The 24911-nt window shown below is 43.7% G+C and overlaps 1 protein-coding gene across 2 annotated transcripts in view; it reads left to right on the forward strand.

Annotated features, from left to right (window-relative positions):
• Window positions 1-9444: 9444 nt before the first annotated feature.
• The window catches only part of dnajc24 (DnaJ (Hsp40) homolog, subfamily C, member 24), a 102072-nt gene continuing 86605 nt past the window's right edge, over window positions 9445-24911 (forward strand). The window contains exons 1-3 of one of the 2 annotated variants that reach the window (XM_078549416.1): window positions 9445-9603; window positions 12248-12328; window positions 22516-22663. In XM_078549416.1, the coding sequence (XP_078405542.1) occupies window positions 22556-22663 (108 nt within the window). In that variant the 5' untranslated portion in view covers window positions 9445-9603; window positions 12248-12328; window positions 22516-22555. Of the gene's footprint in view, window positions 9604-9629; window positions 9752-12247; window positions 12329-22515; window positions 22664-24911 lie in introns of those variants that run through there. The other variant, XM_078549417.1, reaches the window with a different exon arrangement.

Genomic DNA, 24911 nt, shown 5'->3' on the forward strand with positions numbered 1-24911 from the left:
TCAGCCACTCATTGCAGAAAGCCCATCTCTGCCCTGCTCTTCTTGTTGTTAAGTCTAGTCCAGTTCCCTTTGTGGTAAATGGTGATTGCTAGAATGTTGACGATGCCATTGGAGATCAGGAGCAGGCTGCTGGTTTTGTGTCACAATTATTATCTGCAACTGATTAGCTCAAGCCTGGATGTTATCCAGGTGCCACTGTAGGTTGACATGAGAAGTCCTATTATGGAAGAAGTTGCAATTGGAGCTAAACACTATAGATTTCTCAAGAGAAAAATTAAATTCCTGACATTACCCTTCTACACTGCATATTGAAATGGGATTCATCTCCTGGTTTGATTGTGATGGAGTAATAGATTTGCTGGGCCACAGGGTTACAATTTGTACTGGTATACAATTCTGCAGCTGTTGATGACCCACAAGCTTCATGGGTGCCCAATATTGGGATGCTAGATCTGGCATGAGTTCTTCTTTCACACCCTTAAAAAGTTGTACTTTAATGGGTGGCAATGAAGATATGTTGGATGGATGATCAACAGTCCCATGTAAAACAGAAAGATGCTGGAATGCACTGCTGCACTTTTAATTTATATAATGCAGTATCAGTTCAAACAAAAAAAATCACAGCTGTGGATACAGGAGTGAAGACATTTTGGCCAAGTTGCAAAAGATAAACACGAGAATTAAATGTACCGATTCTGGACCACAAAATGGAAAGTTAAGTACTAAAGAGCAAAATGAGCGAGGGTATATTTTTGGGCTGCCATGGTTAGTGGCTCAGGACCAGAATGCCTGATTAGTTTCGATCAAATAGGTCGCTGCTCCATCAGAAACATTTTCTACAAGGAAAACAACACCAAGACATTGTTGCGAATGACAGGATAAAGGAAGCGTTGAAGATGAGAGAAGTGGGGAAAAATCCTACAGGTGGAATCATCCCAGATTTGCACATAGTGCAGTAGCAGGTGGGAAAAAAGTTGTTTTACCTGCCGGCTGCAATGGCGGATTTTCACGCCGTATAATCCCATTCCGGCCTCATTAATTATGCAGCCAAAGGAAACACGCCGTCTCGCTGGAGGGCAGCCTCCAATTTGCCTGCCACTCCGTTACCTTGGTGCTTGCTAATGCAGGGTGCCATATGTAAACTGTAGCCACACACACACACTTCTCAATGCTTGCAGCCCAGGACTGCTCCAGCGAAGACATGACCCCAAGCGCCAAGAGTGCAGCCAGTCCCCCCCCGATTCAGTGACGGATCCTGGGATGCCTTCTGGATGCTGTGGAGGCCCGCTGTGATGTCCTCTACCCATGCTCTGGCCACAGGAGGCCCACCAGTCTCACCACTGGTTTAGGAGGCGGTGGCAGAGGTGGTCAGTGTCAATGCTGCACACAAGAGATCGGCCATCCAGTGCAGAAAACAGATTAATGATCTCACCCATGCTGCCAGGGTAAGGCCAGCATCTTATTACTCTAAACTCACACACTTAACAAGGCCATCACACATTCACCAGCATCTCACTCACTGCCAGCTCAAGGGACATCACCACTCACTCCCTCACATCTCCACCTGGCCCCATTTCCTCTGGAGACTGCCTCCTCAGCCCTCACTACCTTGAGGCCACTTGCACAAAACATATGCCCCCCACACACATCCTGGAATACCCCCTTCCCAAGTACAGCCCTCACCCTGCAGCCTCATCCCCTGCCTGAGGCCACTTCTACCCAATCCCCAAGCAAGCCCTAGCAATCCCCACTGCAGCCACTGAAAAGCAACCCCTGCCTTACAGCTGGTCTGGTAGGTAGAGACTTGCCCGTGAGCCCCCTTAAAAGTGCTGTGGTGCTGCCTGCAAAGCCTGGCGCTGATGACTGCGAGTGCTGCTCAAAGCAAGGTAGGCAAACAAACCTCGAAGTCCTGAGTGAAGTGCTTGTCGCCAGGTGAATGTTGCTTACGTACAATTGTGAAACACGTTGGCATGATTCCCGGATGATCTAGCGTGGGGGGGTGATTCCGGCTAGCAGGGCTCATAATGAGATGCTAAAGTATTGAAATTAAGCTCCCGACATGCAGCAACAGGAAACATGGCCCACCATTGATGGGCGGAGTGGATGATTGCAAACTGCTTTAACTATGTTGTTAAACCGATTTTTGGCCTTCTTGCCATATTTCCCCCCTACCTACCATGCCGCCTGTTGCCAACGGGGCCAGAAAATTCCAGCCTGTGACTTTGAAGAGTAAGACTTCTGGTGAGGCACTGGGATAAATCTTCACATTCACCACATTTTATTCTAGCAGAGCGACTCAACTGTTTATTATTAAACCTACCTGATTTTCCTTCCAAAGAAATGCATGGACTGAAAATCGAACACGTTTATGATGAACAGAAGATCTGCTCTGCCAGATTACTGAGTTTCTGGTGAAGGTTAAAATTTACCTCATTGTTCCAATTATTTTTTTTCTTGCCCTGGTTGGATCATGGACCAAATCTTATAAGTTAAATGATACCTGCAGCATCACCTAAATCCATCCTAAGAAAACAAGTCCAGGAAGGAAAAACAGAAGAGAACCACAAAAGGATAAAATGCAGCAAAACAGAAACAAAGGGGTGAGTAAAAAGGTGAGTCAAAGACAAAGAGAAGAACAACAATATGAAAAAGGCAAAATATATCTTCTAAATTACCATGAGCAACACCACATCCATTTACTTATGGTCTACAAAACTATACATACTTTCTTTTCCTATATTTTTGCCACACTTCTGTGCCAACTATTTCTGTTACAGATTCCCATGTCCACATGGAAATTGGCAATGGAGAATTTTCATAATGTACCTTCCTGCCAGTGTCTGTGCTATAGCATCTCAATTTTACACTTTCCTGCTCCTCACTCCGTGCTGTGGAGAAACATCTTTGCTCCAAATAACTGCTTATTTGATTCCCAAATTGCCTTAAGTTTTATAGTTTAACTACAAATAATATTTGCATTTATAGACACACTTTTCATGTCTTCAGGATCTTTCAAAACATTTCACTGCTTATGAAATACAAATAATAATAATCATAACAGCCTAGATTTTAATGTCAAAATAATGATGAGGCTAATGGTGGACGGCATTATTTATGCGCAAATACTACAACTTCAGACAAGGGGCATATCCGTATGTATCAAGTCCTCTAGTTATTTGTCAAAATAGTTTTCAGTGAATCAAAACATTCCTCTATGCAGTATTTTTGAATTGTTCTTTCAAAGCTATGTAATCAACTTCCTTCTCTTCATACCTCTTGACCCAAACATGTGTTTGACAGCATAGTTGGAATGAAGAGTGCTGATTTCATTACATGTACTCGTTGCAGACATTCCAAATTGCCATGCTCCTTGTTAGTATTAAGTAGCTTACCAGGAGCCACTGACAGTCTTATTTTACAAAACTTGCTACTTAAGTGGCTGTCATATGGATTTTCAAATGTTCACTTGCATAGAAAAAAAGTTACTACCTGACCCCATGATGTGATATTGAATATTGTAACAGGCATACAGGTTCCTTAGAGAAAATGACATCATATAATAAGTTAATTATCTGGTCATCCATCTTATTGTTGCTTGCAGGATCTTGCACTGTGCAAATTGGCTTCACATTAAGAGAGCAGCAACTGCATTTCAAAAGTAGTATGTGTGCCACCTGTATGTAGCTCATTTATAAACTGCTGTAAAAAACTAAGTTTCCCTTGACTGCGACACATTGTAATCCAATAGCTAGATTAGTTAGATTGGGTTGTGGGTGAAGATGAGGGGACAGAAAAGTACAAACACATTTGAAATAAGTAGATTACTGTATCCTTTAAACTGGTGGACAGAGGAATGCCATATTGTTTGATCATCATTTCAGTTTGTGAATGGTGGTATTTTTTATACATTATACAAGATGAGACGTAGATTCATACTCTGAAGAGCTTAATGCTAGAAATGTTTTTTCGATATACACCTTACACGATATACACATTCCAATTTGAGTTTTTATAGGTCAATTTTCTCAAGAATTTCACAGCAATTGATGTAAGGGAACTTTACGCTCTATGAACTAGAAGCTTATGATAATCAATCTTTGCCAACTTGCATGACTCTGAAGATTAACTTGTAGTAATCAGTTTACTGAATTAAACGTAGTTTTGTGCTATGCTACATAGTCCCTGCAAATAAGCAGATATTGCACATGACTGAAGATCTTTTCATGCTAAAGCAGCTAACAATAATATTAATTAAATGAAAATATGGGCCTGGACTTTCATCCTCAAGGTGGGTAGCAGGATTCAGAAAAATTCCCAGCTCAGCCCGCCTACCCCAGGAGAAGGTGCCTGAAAGGACGGAGTTTTCATTTTTGGGGCGGGGGTGAGGGGGGGTTGGGGGGTGGGTGCGGGGACTCTGGCCAGCTGACCCAGGAAAATGTTCAGAGGCAGCCACAGGGGCTGCCAGGTGTGGAGGAGAGCTGTTTGAAAGGCCCACGTCACTGCTGTGCAACTTCACAGTTAAGACAAAAACAAAAGGGCATCCAGCCCTCACCCCCTACATATTCCCATGCCAACTCATGCCCCCCCCCACCCACCCTTATGGCCCCTCATGCCTCCCCACACCAAGGTGTACCCCCCAAACAGCCCGATGGCTCCATATGCCAAGTTATGGCGCTTCCGTGCCCATTCACCCACTAAAGTTGTATAAAACCAATGAGCCCTATAGTGACAGTGTTATGTGTTAAAAAAAGATTTTAAAAAAGCCATTCATTGATAACTTTCCAATTTCTTTAAAAAAACTTATTTTTACTACAACCCAATAGAAGTGTTAATCATCCAGGCCCTTTCAAGTTTCAATAGCTGAAACTGCAAGCACTTGAAGCCTCTATCTTGTATAAACATTGTGAACTTGACAGCATAGATCAGCCAGCCAGCGCTGTCAATCGAGCAATGTTTTCTCTGGGGCTCAGGTGTTTTAGTGCCCTAGTGGATGTCTGGGGTCTCAGCCAAGGATATATAATGTGGCTTGGCTGAGAGCCCAGAAATCCATTAGCCTGTTGAAATACAGAGGACTAGAACAAGCCTATCCCTGCAATTGAGCCGGCCAGGTCGGGAGCATAGGGTGCAGGTTTTTGACCTGAACCAATCGCAACCTTAGAAGGCACTTCTGAAAATCAGAAACTCTGGGAATGGGTTCTAGAATCTTGGAATCGTGCCCCAGCTGCCTTTCTTAACGGGCTCCTGAGCCATCGTGACTCGGTGAAAACCCAGGCCATGAAGTACAAACCAATTTGGTAAAAACTACGGAGCATGATATAAAATTGCAGTGCCTCAGGGACTGATATCATGGGTCTGCAACCTGGGCAATCTCAAATGTTTCTATTTCTGAAAAAAACAAATAGTGGTTTTAGTTAGGCTTCAAAAACACAAAAGTCACAATCAACAATTCAAATAAATATAAAATATGACAAGAACAATTTAAAACAAGTACTGCCTGAATTTATTTTAAAGTGGCATGAGCAAAACCTATATAATTATAACAGACTTCCTTCTGTGTCATTGCGTATCTTGCAAACTATTTACCACTGACATACTATGTCTGCATTCTATACTGTTGGGGCGGGGAGGGGTTGGGGGGGGGGGGGGGGGGGGGGGGGTGGTGGGTGGCCTATCTGGGGAAAACAACAGCAGTAGCCAGAGCAGTGGCACCACGGCTGTCTCTGTTGTTCAGCAGGGGGGGTCAAAGCACAGAAGAGCAATTGTCATAGGGGACTCTATAGTCAGGGGCTCAGATAGGCGCTTCTGTGGTCGTGAAAGAGACACCAGGATGGTATGTTGGCCTCACTGGTGCCAGGGTCCAGGATGTCTCTGATCGGGTATGGGACATTCTGAAGGGGGAGGGAGAACAGCCAGAGGTCGTGGTACACATTGGTACTAGCGACATAGGCAGGAAGAGTGACGAGGTCCTGCAGCGGGAGTTCAGGGAGTTAGGCAGAAAGTTAAAAAACAGGACCTCTGGGGTTGTAATTTCAGGATTACTACCTGTGCCACGTGCCAGTGAGGCTAGAAATAGGAAGATAGTGCAGCTGAACACGTGGCTGAACAGATGGTGTAGGAGGGAGGGTTTCCGATATCTGGATCAGTGGGATCTCTTCCGGGGCAGATGGGACCTGTACAAGAAGGAAGGGTTGCATCTAAACTGAAGGGGCACCAATATCCTGGCTGCGAGGTTTGCTAGCATCACTCGCGAGGGTTTAAACTAGTATGGCAGGGGGGTGGGAACCAGAGCAATAGGTCAGCAGGTGAAATAAATGACTGGGAACCAGTGAATATGGCCAGTAGGACTAAGAGGAAGGGCAGGCAGGGAGAAATTACTGAACACAGTGGGACTGGGGGTCTGAAATGCATTTGTTTCAATGCAAGAAGTATAACAGGCAAGGCAGATGAGCTTAGAGCTTGGATTAGTACTTGGGACTATGATGTTATTGCTATTACAGAGACTTGGTTGAAGGATGGACAGGATTGGCAGATAAACGTTCCAGGATTTAGATGTTTCAGGCAGGATAGAGAGGGATGTAGAAGAGGTGCACCGCTGGTTAAGGGGAATATCACAGCTGTACGACAGGAGGACATCTCAGTGGGCTCATGCAGCGAGGCAATATGGGTAGAGCTCCGGAATAGGAAGGGTGCAGTCACAATGTTGGGGGTTTACTATAGGCCTCCCAATTGCCAGCGGGAGATTGAGGAACAGTTATGTAGGCAGATTTTGGAAAAATGTAAAAGCAATAGGGTTATTGTGGTGGGTGATTTTAACTTTCCCTATATTGACTGAGAATCACTTAGAGCTAGGGGTTTGGATGGTGCAGAATTTGTAAGGTAAATCCAGGAGGGCTTCCTGAGACAATATGTAGATAGTCCAACTAGGGAAGGGGCAATATTGGACCTGGTATTAGGGAAGGAACCCGGCCAGGTGGTCGAAGTTTCAGTAGGGGAGCATTTCGGGGAAAGTGACCATAATTCGGTAAGTTTCAAGGTACTGGTGGATAAGGATAACAGGAGTCCTCGGGTTAAGGTGCTTAATTGGGGGAAGGCTAATTATAACAATATTAGGCAGGAACTGAGGAATCTAGACTGGAGGCGGATGTTTGAGGGCAAATCAACAACTAACATGTGGGGGGCTTTCAAACGTCAGTTGATAAGAATTCAGGACCGGCATGTTCCTGCTAGGATGAAGGATAAGTATGGCAAGTTTCAGGAACCTTGGATAACGAAGGATATTGTGAGATTAGTCAAAAAGAAAAGGGAAGCATTCGTAAGGGCTATAAGGCTGGGAACAGATGAAGCCCGTGGAGAATATAAAGAAAGTAGGAAGAAACTTAAGCAAGGAGTCAGGAGGGCTGAAAGGGGTCATGAAAAGTTACTGTCAACCAGGATTAAGGAAAATCCCAAGGCCTTTTATACATATGTAAAAAGCAAGAGGGTAGCCAGGGAAAGGGTGGGCCCACTCAGGGACAGAGGTGGGAATCTGTGTGTGGAGCCAGAAGAAATGGGAGAGATACTAAATGAATACTTCGCATCAGTATTCACCAAAGAGAAGGACTTAGCGGTCGATTTGTCTAGGGAAGAGAGTGTAGATAGCCTGGGTCATGTTGAGATCAAAAAAGAGGTGTTAGGCGTCTTGAAGAATATTAAGGTGGATAAGTCCCCAGGGCCAGATGGGATCTATCCCAGAGTACTGAGGGAGGCAAGGGAGGAGATTGCTGGGGCCTTGACAGAAATCTTTGTATCCTCACTGGCTACGGGTGAGGTCCCAGAGGACTGGAGAATGGCCAAGGTTGTTCCATTGTTTAAGAAGGGTAGCAGGGATAATCCAGGAAATTACAGGCCGGTGAGCCTTACGTCAGTGGTAGGGAAATTATTGGAGAAGATTCTTCGTGACAGGATTTACTACCATTTGGAAGCAAATGGGCGTATTAGTGAGAGGCAGCATGGTTTTGTGAAGGAGAGGTCGTGTCTCACTAACTTGATCGAGTTTTTCGAGGAAGTGACAAAGATGATCGACGATGGAAGAGCAGTGGATGTTATATACATGGATTTCAGTAAGGCCTTTGACAAGGTCCCTCATGGCAGAATGGTACGGAAGGTAAAGTTGCACGGGATCAGAGGTGAGCTGGCAAGATGGATACAGAATTGGCTTGGTCATAGAAGACAGAGGGTAGCAGTGGAAGGGTGCTTTTCTGAATGGAGAGCTGTGACTAGTGGAGTTCCGCAGGGATCAGTGCTGGGACCTTTGCTGTTTGGAGTATACATAAATGATTTGGAGGAAAATGTAACTGGGCTGATTAGTAAGTTTGCAGATGAAACTAAGGTTGGAGGAGTTGCAGATAGTGAAGAGGATTGTCAAAGGATACAATGGGATATAGATCGGTTGGAGACTTGGGCGGAGAAATGGCAGATCGAGTTGAATCCGGACAAATGCGAGGTAATGCAGTTTGGAAGGTCTAATACAGGCAGGAATTATACAGTAAATGGCAGAATCCTTAAGTGCATTGACGGGCAGAGGGATCTGGGTGTACAAGTCCTCAGGTCACTGAAAGTGGCAACGCAGGTGGATAAGGTAGTCAGGAAGGCATATGGCATGCTTGCCTTCATCGGCAGGGGTATTGAGTATAAAAGCTGGGAAGTCATGCTGCAGCTGTATAGAACCTTGGTTAGGCCACAGTTGGAATATTGTGCGCAATTCTGGTCGCCACATTACCAGAAGGATATGGAGGCGTTGGAGAGGGTGCAGAGGAGGTTTACCAGGATGCTGCCTGGTCTGGAGGTTATTAACTATGAGGAGAGGTTGGAGAAACTTGGATTGTTCTCACTAGAACGACGGAGATTGAGGGGCGACTTGATAGAAGTTTACAAAATTATGAGTCTCTCCAGCAAACCGACCAATCCCATTCACCCAATCCCAACTGTCCAATCGCATGCACCCAATCCAATCCGCCCAATACCAACCGTGCAATTACAACCATCCAATCCAATCCACCCAATTCCCAATGTCCAATCCCATCCACCCAATCCCAGTTGTTTAATCTAATCTGATCAATTCCATTTGTCCAATCCCAATCTCCAAATCTCATCTACCCAATCCCAATCATCCAATTCTGACCACCCAATCCCAATTTCTTAATCTAATCCATCCAATCCCGCCTCCAAATCCCATCTGCCCAATCTTGGTAATCTAATCCCATCCACCCAATCCTATCCGTTTAATCGCATCCACTCAATCCCATCCGTCCAATCCCAGTTGTTCCACAGCGCGAGCCGCCGTCAACGTTTTTTTCTTCCTATTTTAAAAACAGAGTCCCGCGCTCAGAGGTTTCCCTTCCTGTGGCTGCCTCGTCCTAGCGAGTTGGTTCCGGAGGAGCGTCTGAAGCCCCTTCATTTGGTTCCGAGCACAACGGTGTTGGGTTTTTAAACGACTATTGCTGTTCCCCTCCCCCCCCCCCCCGGAGGCCGTGTCCGAGCCGCCCGAGGCTGGACACCGAAAGCAGAAGAAGCTTTAGAAAGAGCCGAGCTGCCGGAGGATGTTGACGAAGTATTAGCATCGGTGTGAGTAGCGGGGCGATTAGGATATAAACAGGCGGAGAACGAGCACGAATAACACATGTGCCGATCAGATAAACATCTTCGCAACCCCGAAATGTGGCCGCCCTTGTGTTTCCCCCAGTTTGAAGCGCCGCCACTCTTTTCTAACTGGGTAAACACCCAAGCCACGTAACCGTACAACTGTAAAGATTTATATAGTTACAAAATGGGCAGCATATCCATATTAAGAATGTAGTTTGATGCCTCAGCCTTATCGTCCTCACACGGTGCGAGGAGGAATTTACACAGCAGGATCAAAAAAAAAATGCGACGAGTGAGCTCTTAATCATTTAAGTAGGAGACGGGGAGAACTACCTCTTTCTCCATCGTTTGTATGGCACCATTGGATTTTGTGCATTCACCTGAGAGGACCAGCCAGGTGTTGATTTAACGCCTCACTTGAAAGACGGCACCGCCGAGAGTGCAGCACTCCCTTTGGTACTGCACCTGAAGCGTCCGCCTGGATTTTAGGCTCAAATCCTGACGTGAGATTTAATCCCACAATTTCTTCAGCAGCAAGTGTGCTGTTGTACCAAATAAAACCTTGCATTTGAAATTCTTCGTTGTGGTTATATTTTGTAATGTCAATGATTGCCATAACGGAATCCCTGGAACTCATATGTGTCTGTGTGTATGAGAAGAAAAAAATACTAAATGAATCACGACAACAGGGATAAAGGGTTAACTTGAAGACCACCTATTCTAATATAGAGTTGCAAATTATTACAGTTTAGTTATGTGGCTTGGTGTCAAACTTTGTTTGATAACACTCCCGCCTTGTGATGTTTTACTACATAAAGGGTGCTGTATAAATGTAGGTGTTGAGGAGGAGGTCTTCTAATGCAGTGGGTAGTGTCTCTGTCTCTGAGCCAGAAGCTCCAACTCAAGTGCCACCCCAGGATTTGATGGTCAAGGAAGGTGTGTTCATAACGCAGCCAAACAGGTTGAATATCAACCTGTAAATCCTTCCCACTTATGCCAAAGGCAGGCAGTAAGAGTGGGAGAGGCTCCTGCTCAGCCATGTGATGTAAAGGAAATTGGAGCCTCTGCTATCACTATCCATAGCATGTAAAAGTGTATATTGCCACAGCAACTCAGATTCCTGGAGGGGGTGGGTGTATCAGTGTGGGTCAGATTGGGGCCAACAGTACAGGGTTCAATCCCCATTCCATCTGGGGTGAATTTGGGACCTCCCTCCTTGTGGAGATCATGACACTGCAGATCAGGCCTGCCTTCATGCTGAGAAAAGTTGTTGAGGGAAATGATATAAATAAGGAGAGGAGATGTGCAGTAGCCCAATAGACATAGTGTTTAAATAGAAGCATCACTCTGTCTTGTTGCTGACAAGCTAGCTGCTTGACAGTTCTCTATTTTCCTGAGCTTTGGGTTTGAAAATGCACAATCTAACCTGATGGATCAGTCTGCATATTTTGATTCTATAGCACAGCTTAGTTGATGAACTAACTTTGTTGATGAGTAAAAGATAATTTTATTTGGCTGACTCCTACGCCTAATAGAGGCATTGCAAAACAATGCAGAGTAACACTAAATTCCTAATTTTTCCTATAACCGCCAATTGAGCTATCACTTAATAATATAGAAATAGGGGCACTAATCTGATTGAGTTGGTTAGAAGACTAGAGTGTGATGCAAAAAAATGTCAACAGACCATACTGGCTGAGGTAGTTCTTGGGGCCTTGTCCTATAGTGATATTATGGCATAAGCCATGATTAGCAACCTTTGATCGATGACACTACATAACAAGAGAATCTGTTTGAAGCTAACACTCAAATGGCTGAAAAGTGAGAGTGGAGCAGCAAGCTTATAAATCATAATATAAAGGAGAATGGAAGACTCTGGTTCTTTTTCCATTGGGACAGGCAGAAATGGCTAATTCCTTGGTTCAAGTAAACATCACCTGCTCTGTGATTCTGGTCTTTCAGCACTGTGCATAACACTGTTAATATAGAGTAGGTGGACGAGTGTGTACTAAATTTCAGGTTGCTCTGGCTGCAGATGTATGTAATTGTTAGAATTTTAGAAAATGTAAATGTTTACCTTAAGATAGATGAAGGAAGAACATCTATGAAATTGAACCTGTTTAACTCCCTTTTGTTTTCCAAGATGGATGGCAGTGATTTGATTTTTGCTTCAGATTAATAGCCTGGTTACCAGCTCAAATACTGAATGTGGGTTAGAGTTTCCAAGACTGAACGAAGGATTGAATTACAGCCTGCATCTGTCCACCCATCCTTTTAGAGTAAATGAACATGCTTAATGCAATAAGGGCATTGTTACATTAGATTATGATGGCATTGGAGCACCACAACAGTGACTATACTTCAAAAGTACTTCAGTAGTTGTACCATGCTTAGGGACATCCTGAGATTCTGAAAGGGGCTACCTAAATATAAATCTTTATTGTCACCATTTTGGATAGTTTTTGGGGAGATTACATTCCTGAAATAACCAGGAATGAGCCACTTGGAGAATTCTACTGGAACTCATTCACATTGGCCATTGAGATAAATTTGTGCTGTTGCATGAACTTTTTTTAAAAGAAGTTCTTTCTGTTCTCTATTTTTGCTGACTCTTTTCTCTTTGTAGCTCCACTGAAGATTGATGAAACATTCCTGAATGGAATTGGATCAGTAGGATAATGCTATAAGTCTCAGGCAACAAAGTAAGGTATGGTCTGATCCTTTAGTATATGATTAAAGCCCTCAGGTGTGCAGTGTTCAGAATGCTAAGTGTTGGACTTAGTGTTGCAGTTAAAAGGCTTGCAGAACCTTTAATGTGTTGCACCTGGTATCAAAATATACTATGTCGCAAAACTACAATTCTCTCCACAGATGCTGTCTGACCTATGTATTTCCAGCATTTTCTGTTTTTTATGACAATTTTTGTGCTGATTTTTAGCAGCAATCCATTCATAAAACAAGTCTTCATGTCAGAGTTGATCATGATCTTTTACTTTGGTTTACTTATATTACTTTATGTTACTCTCCTGACTTCCCCCTTATCCTAAAATTGCATTTCAATTAGAATTTCCTTTAAAACCACAACATTTAAAAAATCTGAAGTTAAAATGATTTGTATTTTTCTATGGTGTAGTTAGATTCAAATTTACAATTGCATTTAAATGTGAAATTAAGTGTGACAGTCAGTGAAGGGTGCGCAATGAGACAGGTGACAAGCTGGAATCAGACCGAGACAGAGAGTAGTGAATTAGGCTCACGTGGTAAATTCTGGTAAGCCCTTTTCAGGTTTAACCCATAGGTGAAGAATCAAGAACTGACATAAGTAAGTTAAGTTACCTTGATAAGTAGACAACTGCCTGGAGTGGCAGTTATCTGTCAATCACCTGAAAGCAGTAGGTTCAAGTGATAATTACTGTAGCAGGAAGCTAGACTAGCTAGTAACTCATCAGAGGGTCTATAAAATAGACAGGCTTCTCAAACTGCATGGTCAGTAAGGGGTGCACGAGGAGATGGGCAACTACACTGGACTGAGATGGCGACTGAATGAGTAACGAATTAGGCTCGCATTGGAATTTGGTGCTCAGGGGAAAGAGGTGTGGTATACATAGGAATTATTCTGAGTCAGGAACACGAGCAGCTGAACAGAAACGGTCCTGGGCGTAAACCTCACTTTGAGCTGAGTTTGAAAAGAAAATGAACAATGACATCACAGGAAAACTGTAAGTTTATTGGTTGGTAAGAAATAGCTGTAAATTAGAAAAGAGTATTATTTTTAAAGAAGTAGCGACTTGGATTTGAGTAAGAAGCGCTAAGATTAAGAGGAATCAGGGCCAGTAATGTAAAGTAATACAAGTAAACCAAAGTAAAATAAAGTTAAAAGCAAAATACTGCAGATGCTGGAAATCTGAAACAAAAACAAAAATTGCTTGGAAGACTCAGCAGGCCTGGCAGCATCTATGGAGAGAAAGACAGAGTTAACGTTTCGAGTCCATATGACTCTTGTTCAGAACTAAAGAGAAGTAAAAATGTGGTGAAATATATACTGTTTAAGGGGGGGTGGGACAGGTGAAGCTGACTAGAAGGTCAGTGATAGATGGAGGCAAAGGAGAGATTGCATAAGATGTCATAAACAAAAGGTCAAAGGGATGTTGATGGTGGTGATACTGGCTAATGGAGGTGCTAGTGGTGACATTAAGAGTAAAAAGCAGGATGAGCAAGTGACAGATGGCCCTAATGGGGGTGGGGTGGGGGGGAGGGGATGGTGTGGGAGAAAAGATTGAAATAGGCTAAAAGGTGGGGATAAAACAATGAATACATTTTTAAAATAATAATAATAGAAATAGGTGGGGAAAAAATATATTAAAAAAATAATATTTGAAAAAAGGAGATCAGAAAGGGGTGAGGATGGAGGAGAGAGTTCATGATCTGAAGTTGTTTAACTCAATGTTAAGTCAGGAAGGCTCTAAAGTGCCTAATCGGAAAATGAGGTGCTGTTCCTCCAGTTTGCGTTGAGCTTCACTGGAACATTGCAGCAAGCCAAGGATGGACATGTGGGCATGAGAGCAGGGTGGCGTGTTGAAATGGCAAGCGACAGGGAGGTCTGGGTCATGCTTGCAGACCGAAGGTGTTCTGCAAAGCGGTCACCCAGCCTGCGTTTGGTGTCTTCAATGTAGAGGAAACCACATTGGGAGCAGCGAATGCAGTAGACTAAATTGAGGGAAGTGCGAGTGAAATGCTGCTTCACTTGAAAGGAGTGTTTGGGCCCTTGGATGGTGAGGAGGTGGGAAGTAAAGGGGCAGGTGTTGCACCTTCTGCGATTGCATGGGAAGGTGCCGTGAGAGGGGGTTGAGGTGTAGGGAATTATGGAGGAGCGGACCAGGGTGTCCTGGAGAGAACAGTCCCTACGGAATGCCGACAGCGCTGGGTGAAGGGAAGATGTGTTTGGTGGTGGCATCATGCTGGAGTTGGCAGAAATGGCGGAGGATGATCCCTTGAATGCAGGGGCTGGTGAGGTGATAAGTGAGGACAAGGGGGACTCTATCATAGTTCTGGGAGGGAGAAGAATGTGTGAGGACAGAGGCGCGGGAGATGGGTCGGACACGGTTCAGGGTCCTGTCAACCACCGTGTTTGGAAAACCTCGGTTAAGGAAGAAGGAAGACGTCAGAAGCACTGTCATTGAAACAGATGTGATGGGGTTGAAGGAACTGAGAGAAAGGGATGGAGTTCTTACAGGAAGCAGGGTGTGAGGAGTTGTATTCGAGGTAGCTGTGGGAGTTGGTGGGCTTGTAATGAATATTGGTGGACAGTATAACACCAGAAATTGAGACAGAGAGGTCAAGGAAGGGAAGGGAAGTGTCAGTGATGGACCATGTGAAAGTGAGGGAGGGGTGGAAATTGGAAGCAAAATTAATAAATTTTTCCAGGTTCAGAGGAGAGCATGAAGCAGCACCGAAACCGTCATCGATGTACCAGAGAGAGTTGTGGGAGGGGGCCTGAGTAGGACTGGAACAAGGAATGTTCCACATACCCCATAAAGAGACTGGCATAACTGGGGCCTATGTGGGTACCCTTAGCCACACAATTTATTTGGAGGAAGTGAGACGAGTTTAAGGAGAAATTGTTCAATGAGAGAACAAATTCAGCCAATTGGAGGAGAGTGGTGGTGGATGGGGATTGTTCGGGCCTCTGTAGAAGAAAGAAGCAGAGAGCCTTCAGCCCATCCTGGTGGGGCATGGAGGTGTTGAGGGATTGGACGTCCTTGGTGAAGAGGAGGCGGTCGGGGCCAGGGAACTGGAAATTGTTGATGTGCTGTAGGGCATCAGAGGAATCGTGGATGTAGGTGGGAAGAGACCGGACAAGGGGACAGAGAACGGAGTCAAGATAGGAAGAAATGAGTTCCGTGGGGCAGGAACAGGTTGACACAATCAGTTTACCAGGACAGCCCTGTTTGTGGATTTTGGGGAGGAGATAACAAGCTGAGGTTGGAAGCTGTGGAGGGAAGATCTCCAGAGGAGATGAGGTCAGTGACTGTCCTGGAAACAATGGTTTGATGTTCGGTGGTGTGGTCATGGTCCAGGGGAGGTAGGAGGAAGTGTCTGCGAGTTGGTGCTCAGCCTCTGAGGTAGAGGTCAGTACACCAGACAACAACAGCACCACCCTTGTCGGCAAGTTTGGTAACAAATTCAAGACCTGAGAGAACGGAGTGCGGCAAGTTCAGAAGGAGACAGGTTAGGGTGGGTGAGAGGAGCAGAGAAATTGAGACGGCCAATGTCACGCCGACTGGTCTCACTGAAAAGATCAAGAGCAGTTAAGAGGTCAGAGGGAGGGGTCCAGGTGGAGGGAGAATACTGGAGGCGGGTGAAAGGATCCGTTGAATGGGGGGAGGACTCCTGCCCAAAGAAGTGAGCAGGGAGACGAAGCCGGTGAAAGAAGAGTCCAGCATCGTGCCAAGCCCGAAATTCATTGAGGTGAAGACGTAAGGGTATGAAATGGAGTCTTTTGCTGAGCACTGAACGTTCAGCATCAGAGAGGGGAAGATCAGGGAGTATGGTGAATACACGGCCATGGCTGGGATTAGAAGGTGGGTTGGAGTCAGAGGGATGGGAAGGGGTGGAGGGTCCTGGATGGGCGTTGGTATCAATGAGTTGTTGGAGCTTGTGTTCCTTAGCACCTGAAAATAAAGTTAATGTAAAGGAAGTAAAGTTAAGATCTGGCAGCCCAGCTTGGTTATGTGAAATACGTGTCCTGTAATATGTAGAGAGTTGTGGACACTACTGGTGACCTAGATGATCGCATGTGCAGGAAGTGCTGCCAGCTGCGAAAACTTGAGTTCCAGGTTTCTGAGCTTGAGTGGCGGCTGGATATACCATGGCACATCTGTGAGACTGAGAGCTACATGGATAGCATATTCAGAGAGGTGGTCCTAACACCACAGGTTAGGAGCATGGAAGCAGAAAAGGAATGTGTGACCGCCAGGCAGTCCAAGAGAACCAGGCAGGTCCCCTGGGGCCCTGCTCTCTATAATTGGTTATATGCTTTGGATACTGGTGAGGGTGTTGGTTCCTCAGAAGAGTGCAGTCAGGGCCAAGTTAGTGGCACCATGAGCGGCTTGGCTGTACAGGAGGGGAGGAAGAAGAAAGGAAGAGCAATAGTGATAGGGGATTCATTAATTAGGGGAACAGGCAGGTGTTCCTGTGGCCGTAGATGTGACTCCAGGATGGTATGTTGCATCCCTGGTGCCAGGGAATATCCTGCAACTGCAGGACATTCTTGTGGGGGGGTGTGAATAGCAGAGATCGTGGTCCACGTTGGCACCAATGACTTGGGTAGGAAGAGGGATATGGTCCTGCAGACAATTCAGGGAACCAGGTGGAAAATTAGGAAGCAGGACCTCAAAAGTAGTAATTTCCAGATTACTCTCAGTGCCATGTGGAAGTAAGTATAGAAATGGGAGGATAAAGCAGATGAATGCATGATTGGAAAGATCGTGCAGGAGGAAGAGCTTCAGATTCCTGGGACTGGCTCTGGGGGAAATGGCACCTTCACTAGGGTGGTGGTGTAGTGGTATTGTCACTGAACTAGTCATCCAGAGACCCAGGCTAATGCCCTGAGGACCCGGGTTCGAACCAAGGCAGATGGTTTGAATTCAGTAAAAATCTGGAATTAAAAAGTTTCATGATGACCATGAAACCATTGTCAATTGTTGTAAAACCCCACCTGGTTCACTAATGTCCTTTAGGGAAGGAAAGCTGTCGTCACTAGGTCTGGCCTACACGTGACTCCAAACCCACAGCACAGAATCTGGTTGATTCTTAAATGCACTCTGAAATGGCCTAGCAAGCTATTCAGTTGTAACAAGCCACTACAAAGCCTAAAAGGAATGAAACCAGATGGACCACTTGGCATCGACTTGGGCGTCAGAAACGACAATGGCAAACTCAGCCCTGTTAACCCTGCAAAGTCCTACTTACTGACTTCTGAGGGCTTTTGCTGAAACTGGGAGAACTGTCTCAGACTAGTCAAGCAACAGCCTGACATAGACACACTCTCAGGATCATACCTTACAGAGAATGTCCCAGGCACCACCATCACCATCCCTAGCAAAACTGGAGTCAATGGGAATCGTGGGGTGGGGGTTGGGCGGGGGGAGGTGTGAAATCTCTGCTGACTGAAGTCGTACCTAGCACAAAGGAAAATGGCTGTGGTTGTTGGTCAATCATCTCAGTTCTAGGACATCACTGCAGGAGTTCCTCAGGGTAGTGGCCTCGGCCCAACCATCTTCAGCTGCTTCATCAATGGCCTTCCTTCCATCATAAGATCCGAAGTGGGGATGTTCGCTGATGATTCACAACATTCAGCACCATTCGCGACGACTTAGTTACTGAAGCTGTCCATGTCCAAATGCAGCAAGACCTGGACAATATCCAGGCTTGGGCTGACAAGTGGTAAGTAGCATTTGTACCACACAAGTGCCAGGCAATGACCATCGCCAACTAGAGCGAACCTAACCATCACCCCATGACATTCAGTGGCATTACCATCACAGAATCCCCCACAAGCAACATCCTGGGGGTTACCGTTGACCTGAAACTGAACTGCACTAGCCATATAAATACTATGGCTACAAGAGCAGGTCAGAGGCTAGGAATCCTACAGTGGGTAATTCACTTCCTGACTCCCCAAAGTCTACAAGGCACATGGGGAGGCAGTGGCATTGTGATATTGTCAGTAACACCCACATCCCATGAATGAATAGAAAGAAAAACAAGCCGAATGGGTTGCACAACAGAGCTGGGACTGAGTCCCTTGCCGGCAATTTTGCTGGTGCTGTTGTGGGGGGGGGGGCGGGGTGGGGGGGGGCTTTAAACTAATTCGGTAACCAGGAGATAATATTAGCAAGTAACATGAAGGTGCACAAAATACTGGGAGAGACCAATAGCACTAAAATAGAGAATAGTAAGTTAATAGGCGGAGTCTGAGTAAGGGAGAAAGTAATGAAATCGAAATCAAGATTATACTGCATGTATGTGAATGCATGGAGGAGAGGTGATAAAGCAAATAAGAGAAGTGAAGAGGGATTATGAGAAAAGATTGGCAGTCAACATAAAGGGGTATCCCAAAGTATTTTGTAGACAAATAAATAGTAAAAGGGTGGTAAAAGGAGGAGTAGGGCTGATTGGGGACCAAAAAGGAGTTTTATACCTGGAGGTAGGGGGCATGGCTGAGGTGTTAAATGAATACTTTGCATCTGTCTTTACCAAGGAAACAGATGCTACCCAGACCATGGTGACAGGTGAGGAAACTCTGTCACTCGAAGGGATAAAAATTGATAAGGAGGAGGTATTGGATGAACTGTCAGTACTTAAAGCTGACAAGGCACCAGGACAGATGAAATGCATCCAAAGATATTGAAGGAAATGAGAGTGGAAGTTGCCAGGGGCACTGGCCATAATCTTTCAGTTGTCCTTAGATTCGGGGGAGGTGCCAGAGGACTGGAGACTTGCAAACATTATGCCCTTGTTCAAAAATGGTTGTAAAGATAAGCCCAGCAATTACAGACCAGTCAGTTTAACTTCAGTGGTGGGGGAGCTTCTAGAAACAATTATTCAGGACAGAATTAATAGCCACGTGGAAAATGTGGGTTGATTAGGAAGAGCCAGCCTGGATTTCTAAAGGGGAAATTGTGTTTTCATTAACTTGCTGAAGTTTTTGGAAGAGGTAACAATGAGCGTTGATGAGGGTAATGCTATGGGGAAAGGTCGCTGTCTAAGACCTTTCTGCCGTAGTGCACCGAGGGGCTGGGAAAGATATAGACCCCTCGGGCTGTAAGGCTCGCAATGAATGTATGCATTGAATACTAACTGTATTATGATTGTATTGAAGCACCTCAGAGTGTAACATGATGTATGCTGATAACTCCAATACCATTGCACTGTCTGTAATGACCATATTGAAATGATTGTAATATTCGTTGATTGTATTGAAGCACCTTGTGATTCACGTGTAAAAGTTGAATATGATTGCACTTTTTGTGATGGCAATTTAGAAATGTTTTATAATGTTCTTTCAGATATTTTATGAATAAAGTATATTTTATGAATAAGAAAAAAACAGCGAGCATTGATGATGGTAATGCTTTGATGTGGTGTACATGGACTTCCAAAAGGCATTTGATACAGTGCCACACAACAGACTTGTGAGAAAACTTATAGCGTTTGGAATAGAAGGCTACAGTAGCAATGTGGATACAAAATTGGCTGAGTAGTAGGAAACCATCAGTAATGGTTAATAGATATTTTTTGGGCTGAAGGAGGGTGTGTAGTGGAGTTCCCCACGAGTCAGTATTGGGACGCTTGCTTTCCCTGATATATGTTAATGGTCTAGATCTTGGTGTGCAGGGGACACTTTCAAAGTTTGTGGACGATACAAAACTTGGAAGCATTGTAAACCGTGAGGAGGACGTTGTAGAACTTCAAAAGGACATAGGCAAGTTAGTGGAGTGGGCAGATAGGTGGCAGATGAAGTTCAGTGCAGAGAAGTGAGGTTATTTGTTTTGGTAGAAAGAACATGGAGAGACAATATAAAATAAGGGGTACAACTCTAAATGGTGTACAGGAGCAGAGGGACCTGCATGTATATGTGTATATCTGCATGAGTCATTAAAGGTGACAGGCCAGGTGGAGAGAGCAGTTAATAAAGCATACAGTATCCTCGGCTTTATTAATAGAGGCACTGAGTAAGAACAAGGTGTTTATACAAATTCAGCATAGGATTCTAGTTAGGCCTTAGCTGGAATATTGTGTACAGTTCTGGGTGCCACACTTTAGGAAGGATGTGAATGCATTGGAGAGAGTACAGAAGTAGTTTATAAAAATGCCTCCAGGGATGAGAAACTTCAGTATTAAGTTAGATTGGAGAAGTTGGGACTGTTCTCCTTGGAGAGGAGAAGGTTAACGGGAGATTTGATATAGGTGTTAAAAACCATGAGGGAGCTGGGCAGAATAGGTGGGGAGAAACTGTTCCTGAACAAGAGGGCACAGATTTAAAGTGATTTGCAAAAGATGCAAAGTGAGAAAAAACTTCTTCACACGGCGAGTGGTTTGGGCCTGGAATGCACTGCCTGGAAGTTTGGTGGAGGCAGGTTTAATTGAGGCATTCAAAAGGGCATTAGATAATTATTTGAATAGAAACAATCTGCGGGGAAAAGGCAGGAGAATGGCACTGAGTCATAATGCTCATTCAGAGAGCCAATGCAAACACGGTGGGCCAAATGGCCTCCTCATGCACTATAACAATTCTGTGATGAGATTCAGCAATTCTAAACCTGACATTGTGTACACTGAAATTAGTCCTGGTATATACCTCGCATGTTTGTGACCAGTGACTAATATGTTCACAATGTCAATCGGAGTGAGGAAATAAAAACAGGAAATGCTGGAAAAACTCAGCACGTCTGACTGTATCTGTAGGGAAAGAAACAGAGTTAACATTTCGAGTCCGTATGACTGAGTGCGGAAACATCGGTTGATATTGGTTGGAACTGTGTAACCTCTGTGTTGTAACAATTTATAGGAAATATAAAAATTCATACAATAAAGACTGCTGTCTGACAAACATACATACCAACTAGGCGCAGGAGTAGCTCACATGGCCCTTCAAACCTGCTTCGCCATTCGATAAGATCATGGCTGATCTGATTGTAACCTCCTGCTTACCGCCAATAACCTTTCACCCCCTTATTAATCAAGAACCTATCTAGCTCTGCCTCAAATTTATTCAAAGATCCTGCTTCCACGGCCTTTTGAGAAAGAGTTTCAAAAACCCATGACCCTCTGAGGGGAAAACATTTCTCATCTGGCCTAAATGAGCAACCCATTATTTTTAAACCGTGACCGCTCGTTCTAGTTTCTTCCACAAGAGGAAACATCCACTCTGTCGAGGCCCCTCAGGATCTTAACTGTACTGTCTAGGTTAGATGAATGATTGGTCTGAGTTTTGAGGAAAGACTGGAACAATTACGTTTGCGTTCCCACAAACTGTTAAAATTGAGTGTGCAATTTGATGAGGTGTTCAGAACAATAAAATAATTAAACATGTTAAAGTACAAGATTTGTACTGATAGATAAATCAAAGACCAGGTGCTATAATCTTGAGAGACATTTCAGAATACATAATGGAGATTAGAAGAAATGTTTTCACAACTGAATATGGAGTAAATTATCACATTGTGATTGATACTTAATTGATCACGGCGTTCAAAGTGGTAATGGTTACAATGAAGAATGATGTAAAAGGACACCAGACAAAAGCAGGAGAGAATGGGACTTGGTAAAATCAGCCCCCAAGAAGGACCGAATGGAGTACATAGCACATCGACGTAGAAATAAGCCATTTCACCCAACCAGTACATGTTGGTGTTTAAGGTCTGCACAAGCCTCCTTCCATTTTTTCTCATTTATTTCCTTCTTCCTTTTTTTGCTTTATAGCTCCCTCTTAAATGCATCAATACTGTTCACTTCAGTGGCCTTAGCCTCCAGCAACAAAATTTGTATGATTTTCTATGCATGATTTGGTAATATAGATAGTTTAATGAGAAATTGAAGAAGAATGAGCAAGTGGTGAAATTGATACAGTTCATATGCTAAATCCTGGTACCCATTAGGGATTCCAATTCTGCAGGAAAAGCATTGTTAACACCTGGAAAAACTTTCCTCCCTTCAATTATTGCAGCATTCTGAAATGATAAAAGTCCTTTATTTTTTCCTTTTTATTTTGCTTATTGTCATTCTGCTTTGTATCATCCATTTTTAAGTATGTTCATTGCCTGTATTGTCAGCTGCAGAATTAAATGCAGAGTCAAAATCAATTACCGGCATGTTTGTTTTCCTTTAAAGCATAGATTCCAACAAGACGCATGTGAAAAACAGCTGTCGAATGACTTCTGAAAATATCCTTGAGAAGGACTGGTACGAAATTCTGGGTGCAAGCCCATCAGACAGTCTGCAGGAGCTCAGACAGAGTTATCAGAGACTGGCCCTATTGGTGAGTCCTTTTTGGTGGAGAGGGAACGAATGTTGAAAAGCAGCGCTACTCTTTATTTTTGAACGTAAGCAGATGAACAGCAGTAATGTGGTAAATGCGCAATAAAACAACAAAAGATTGAGAAGAAATTGAAACTTAAAAATTAATTGCAATGAACAGATCTGAAAAATTTATATCAAAGAGAAGGAAAGTAGCGCACGTGAGACTATTTATAAATGAGAAACAGAGTTAATCACTTACAAATTAAATAATTGAGCTACTTCTGTATACTCTGTTAGACAAACTAATACCAAAAAAGACTCAGTGGCAGCAGCTGAAGAGGATAGTGAAAGGCTGTGCAGGCGAGAAATGACAGCAAGCTAAACAAATGTCCTGGTAAATGCTGTACAGAAGAAATGATGTCAGATTTAAACGGACTGTATGAAGATCATCCTGGTTTGGAACAATATGGGACTAAAGAGCTGGAGAGAGAATTGGAGCAATTGGACGTTTATTATGGCCCGTTGTGTAAATTCTGAGGAAGGTGCTAAGTCTTCCACACTTAATTTGGTTTAATTCTAGAATTAGAAGAAATTCCATTCTTCCACAGCAGACTAGATGCGTCATGAGAAACCAAGTTCACTTGCTCCTTTTGAAAGTTCAAAAAAATTAATGTTACTTGTCATCACAAGTTTGGGGACTTGGGCATTAATTCTTTTGGATATTATAATAGTGCTAATCATTTTCCTCGAAGAGGTCAGAGTTAGATTTAGGGATGTGTTTGTACTTCCCATTAGCTACCTGCATGACAGCATAAACCAAAGGTGCATATTTAAGCCTCTCACATATGTAGTTCTTCAAAGGTGGCGTGAGAAAATGCCTGATGGGGCGAGGCCTGGATATGAATTGGCCAGATGCTTTATTTCGCAGCAAGTGAGCGTACAACGAGCAATTTTAACCTTCAGCACATCTTGTCTTTGCAAGATAATACAAAATAATGAACGTACCAAGCTAACCCACACCAAGATATCGTCTTATTTAATTCAAATAAAATAATTCCTAATGACACTTCTTATGTTATTAAGGATATTTTACATAAACATACGAATTAGGAGTAGGCCGCTTAGCCTTTCGAGCCTGCTCTGCCATTCAATCAGATCATAACTGATCTGATTGTAACCCCAATCCCACATTTCTGCCTGACCATGATAACCTTTCACCCCCTTGTTAATCGAGAATCTATCTAGCTCTGCCTTAAAAGTATTAAAAGACTCTGCTTACACTGCCTTTTGAGGAAGAGAGTTCCAAAGTCTCATGACCCTCTGAGAGAATTTCTCCTCATTTCTGTCTTAAATGAATGAAAATAAGAGACGGATAACATTTAAAGAGAAATTTGAACTTCCAGTTAATAGCTGAAAGAATGATACATTAAGGTTTCACGTTTTAAAACTTTTACAGTAACAAATGATTAAAAGCAATATTGACTAAATACTTTTTTCCTTTTGTAGGCAACTTATACTTTAAACTACAGAGAGGAACATTCCCCTTTTATACTTATCACCCATTGCACTCTCTTCAGAATTACAGTCCTTTTAAGCAAACAGTTCACAATTACTCCCAGATTCCAGTTGGTTCCGATATCCCCGTTTCGCCAAATGATAACTTCAAGGGACTGTCTCTAGCTTTCCTCAATTTTCGGAGAGTTCCTTAAATCCTCCACTAGCAGTAATGCCTGTTCTGATGATTCTTCTATCTCCTGGCCATGCCAAGACAAATCTCCTGGAATCCTTAGATGGCTGCAGGATACATCTCTTTGACTAAAGATTATCTCCCTCCTACATCCAGCTATGGTAGCTCACCAAGCCAAGCAGTCTCTTCTCTTAACTGACTACACAGAACTGCTGAATGTCTGTCATATTTATTTATTTGTAGAGAGGTCTGTAATCTGATCTCAAAATGGCTTCCTCTGCCGCCTTCCCATAGCAGAGTGAAACAGATTAACCTTGAATCAAGGTAAAAATGCTAATTGGCTATCCTATCCTTAACCTCAACTTCCTTTCATCTTAGATGTAAATGGATAATTTACAGCATAAACTGTTGACAACCCAATGCCTGCAACACCTTTCTGGGACTTTAGGAGACTCAGGGTCCACTCATAATAAACTCAGAAACTGGTGCCATTGTCTCCAAGCATAAAAACCATACACCTTCTTCTCAGTAAAACAATCTAAGCCGTTCTTTGATCTCTAACAATCAAAGCTACTGACGG

This window comes from Cetorhinus maximus, chromosome 9 (assembly GCF_964194155.1).
Source record: "Cetorhinus maximus chromosome 9, sCetMax3.hap1.1, whole genome shotgun sequence".
NCBI lineage: Eukaryota > Metazoa > Chordata > Chondrichthyes > Lamniformes > Cetorhinidae > Cetorhinus > Cetorhinus maximus.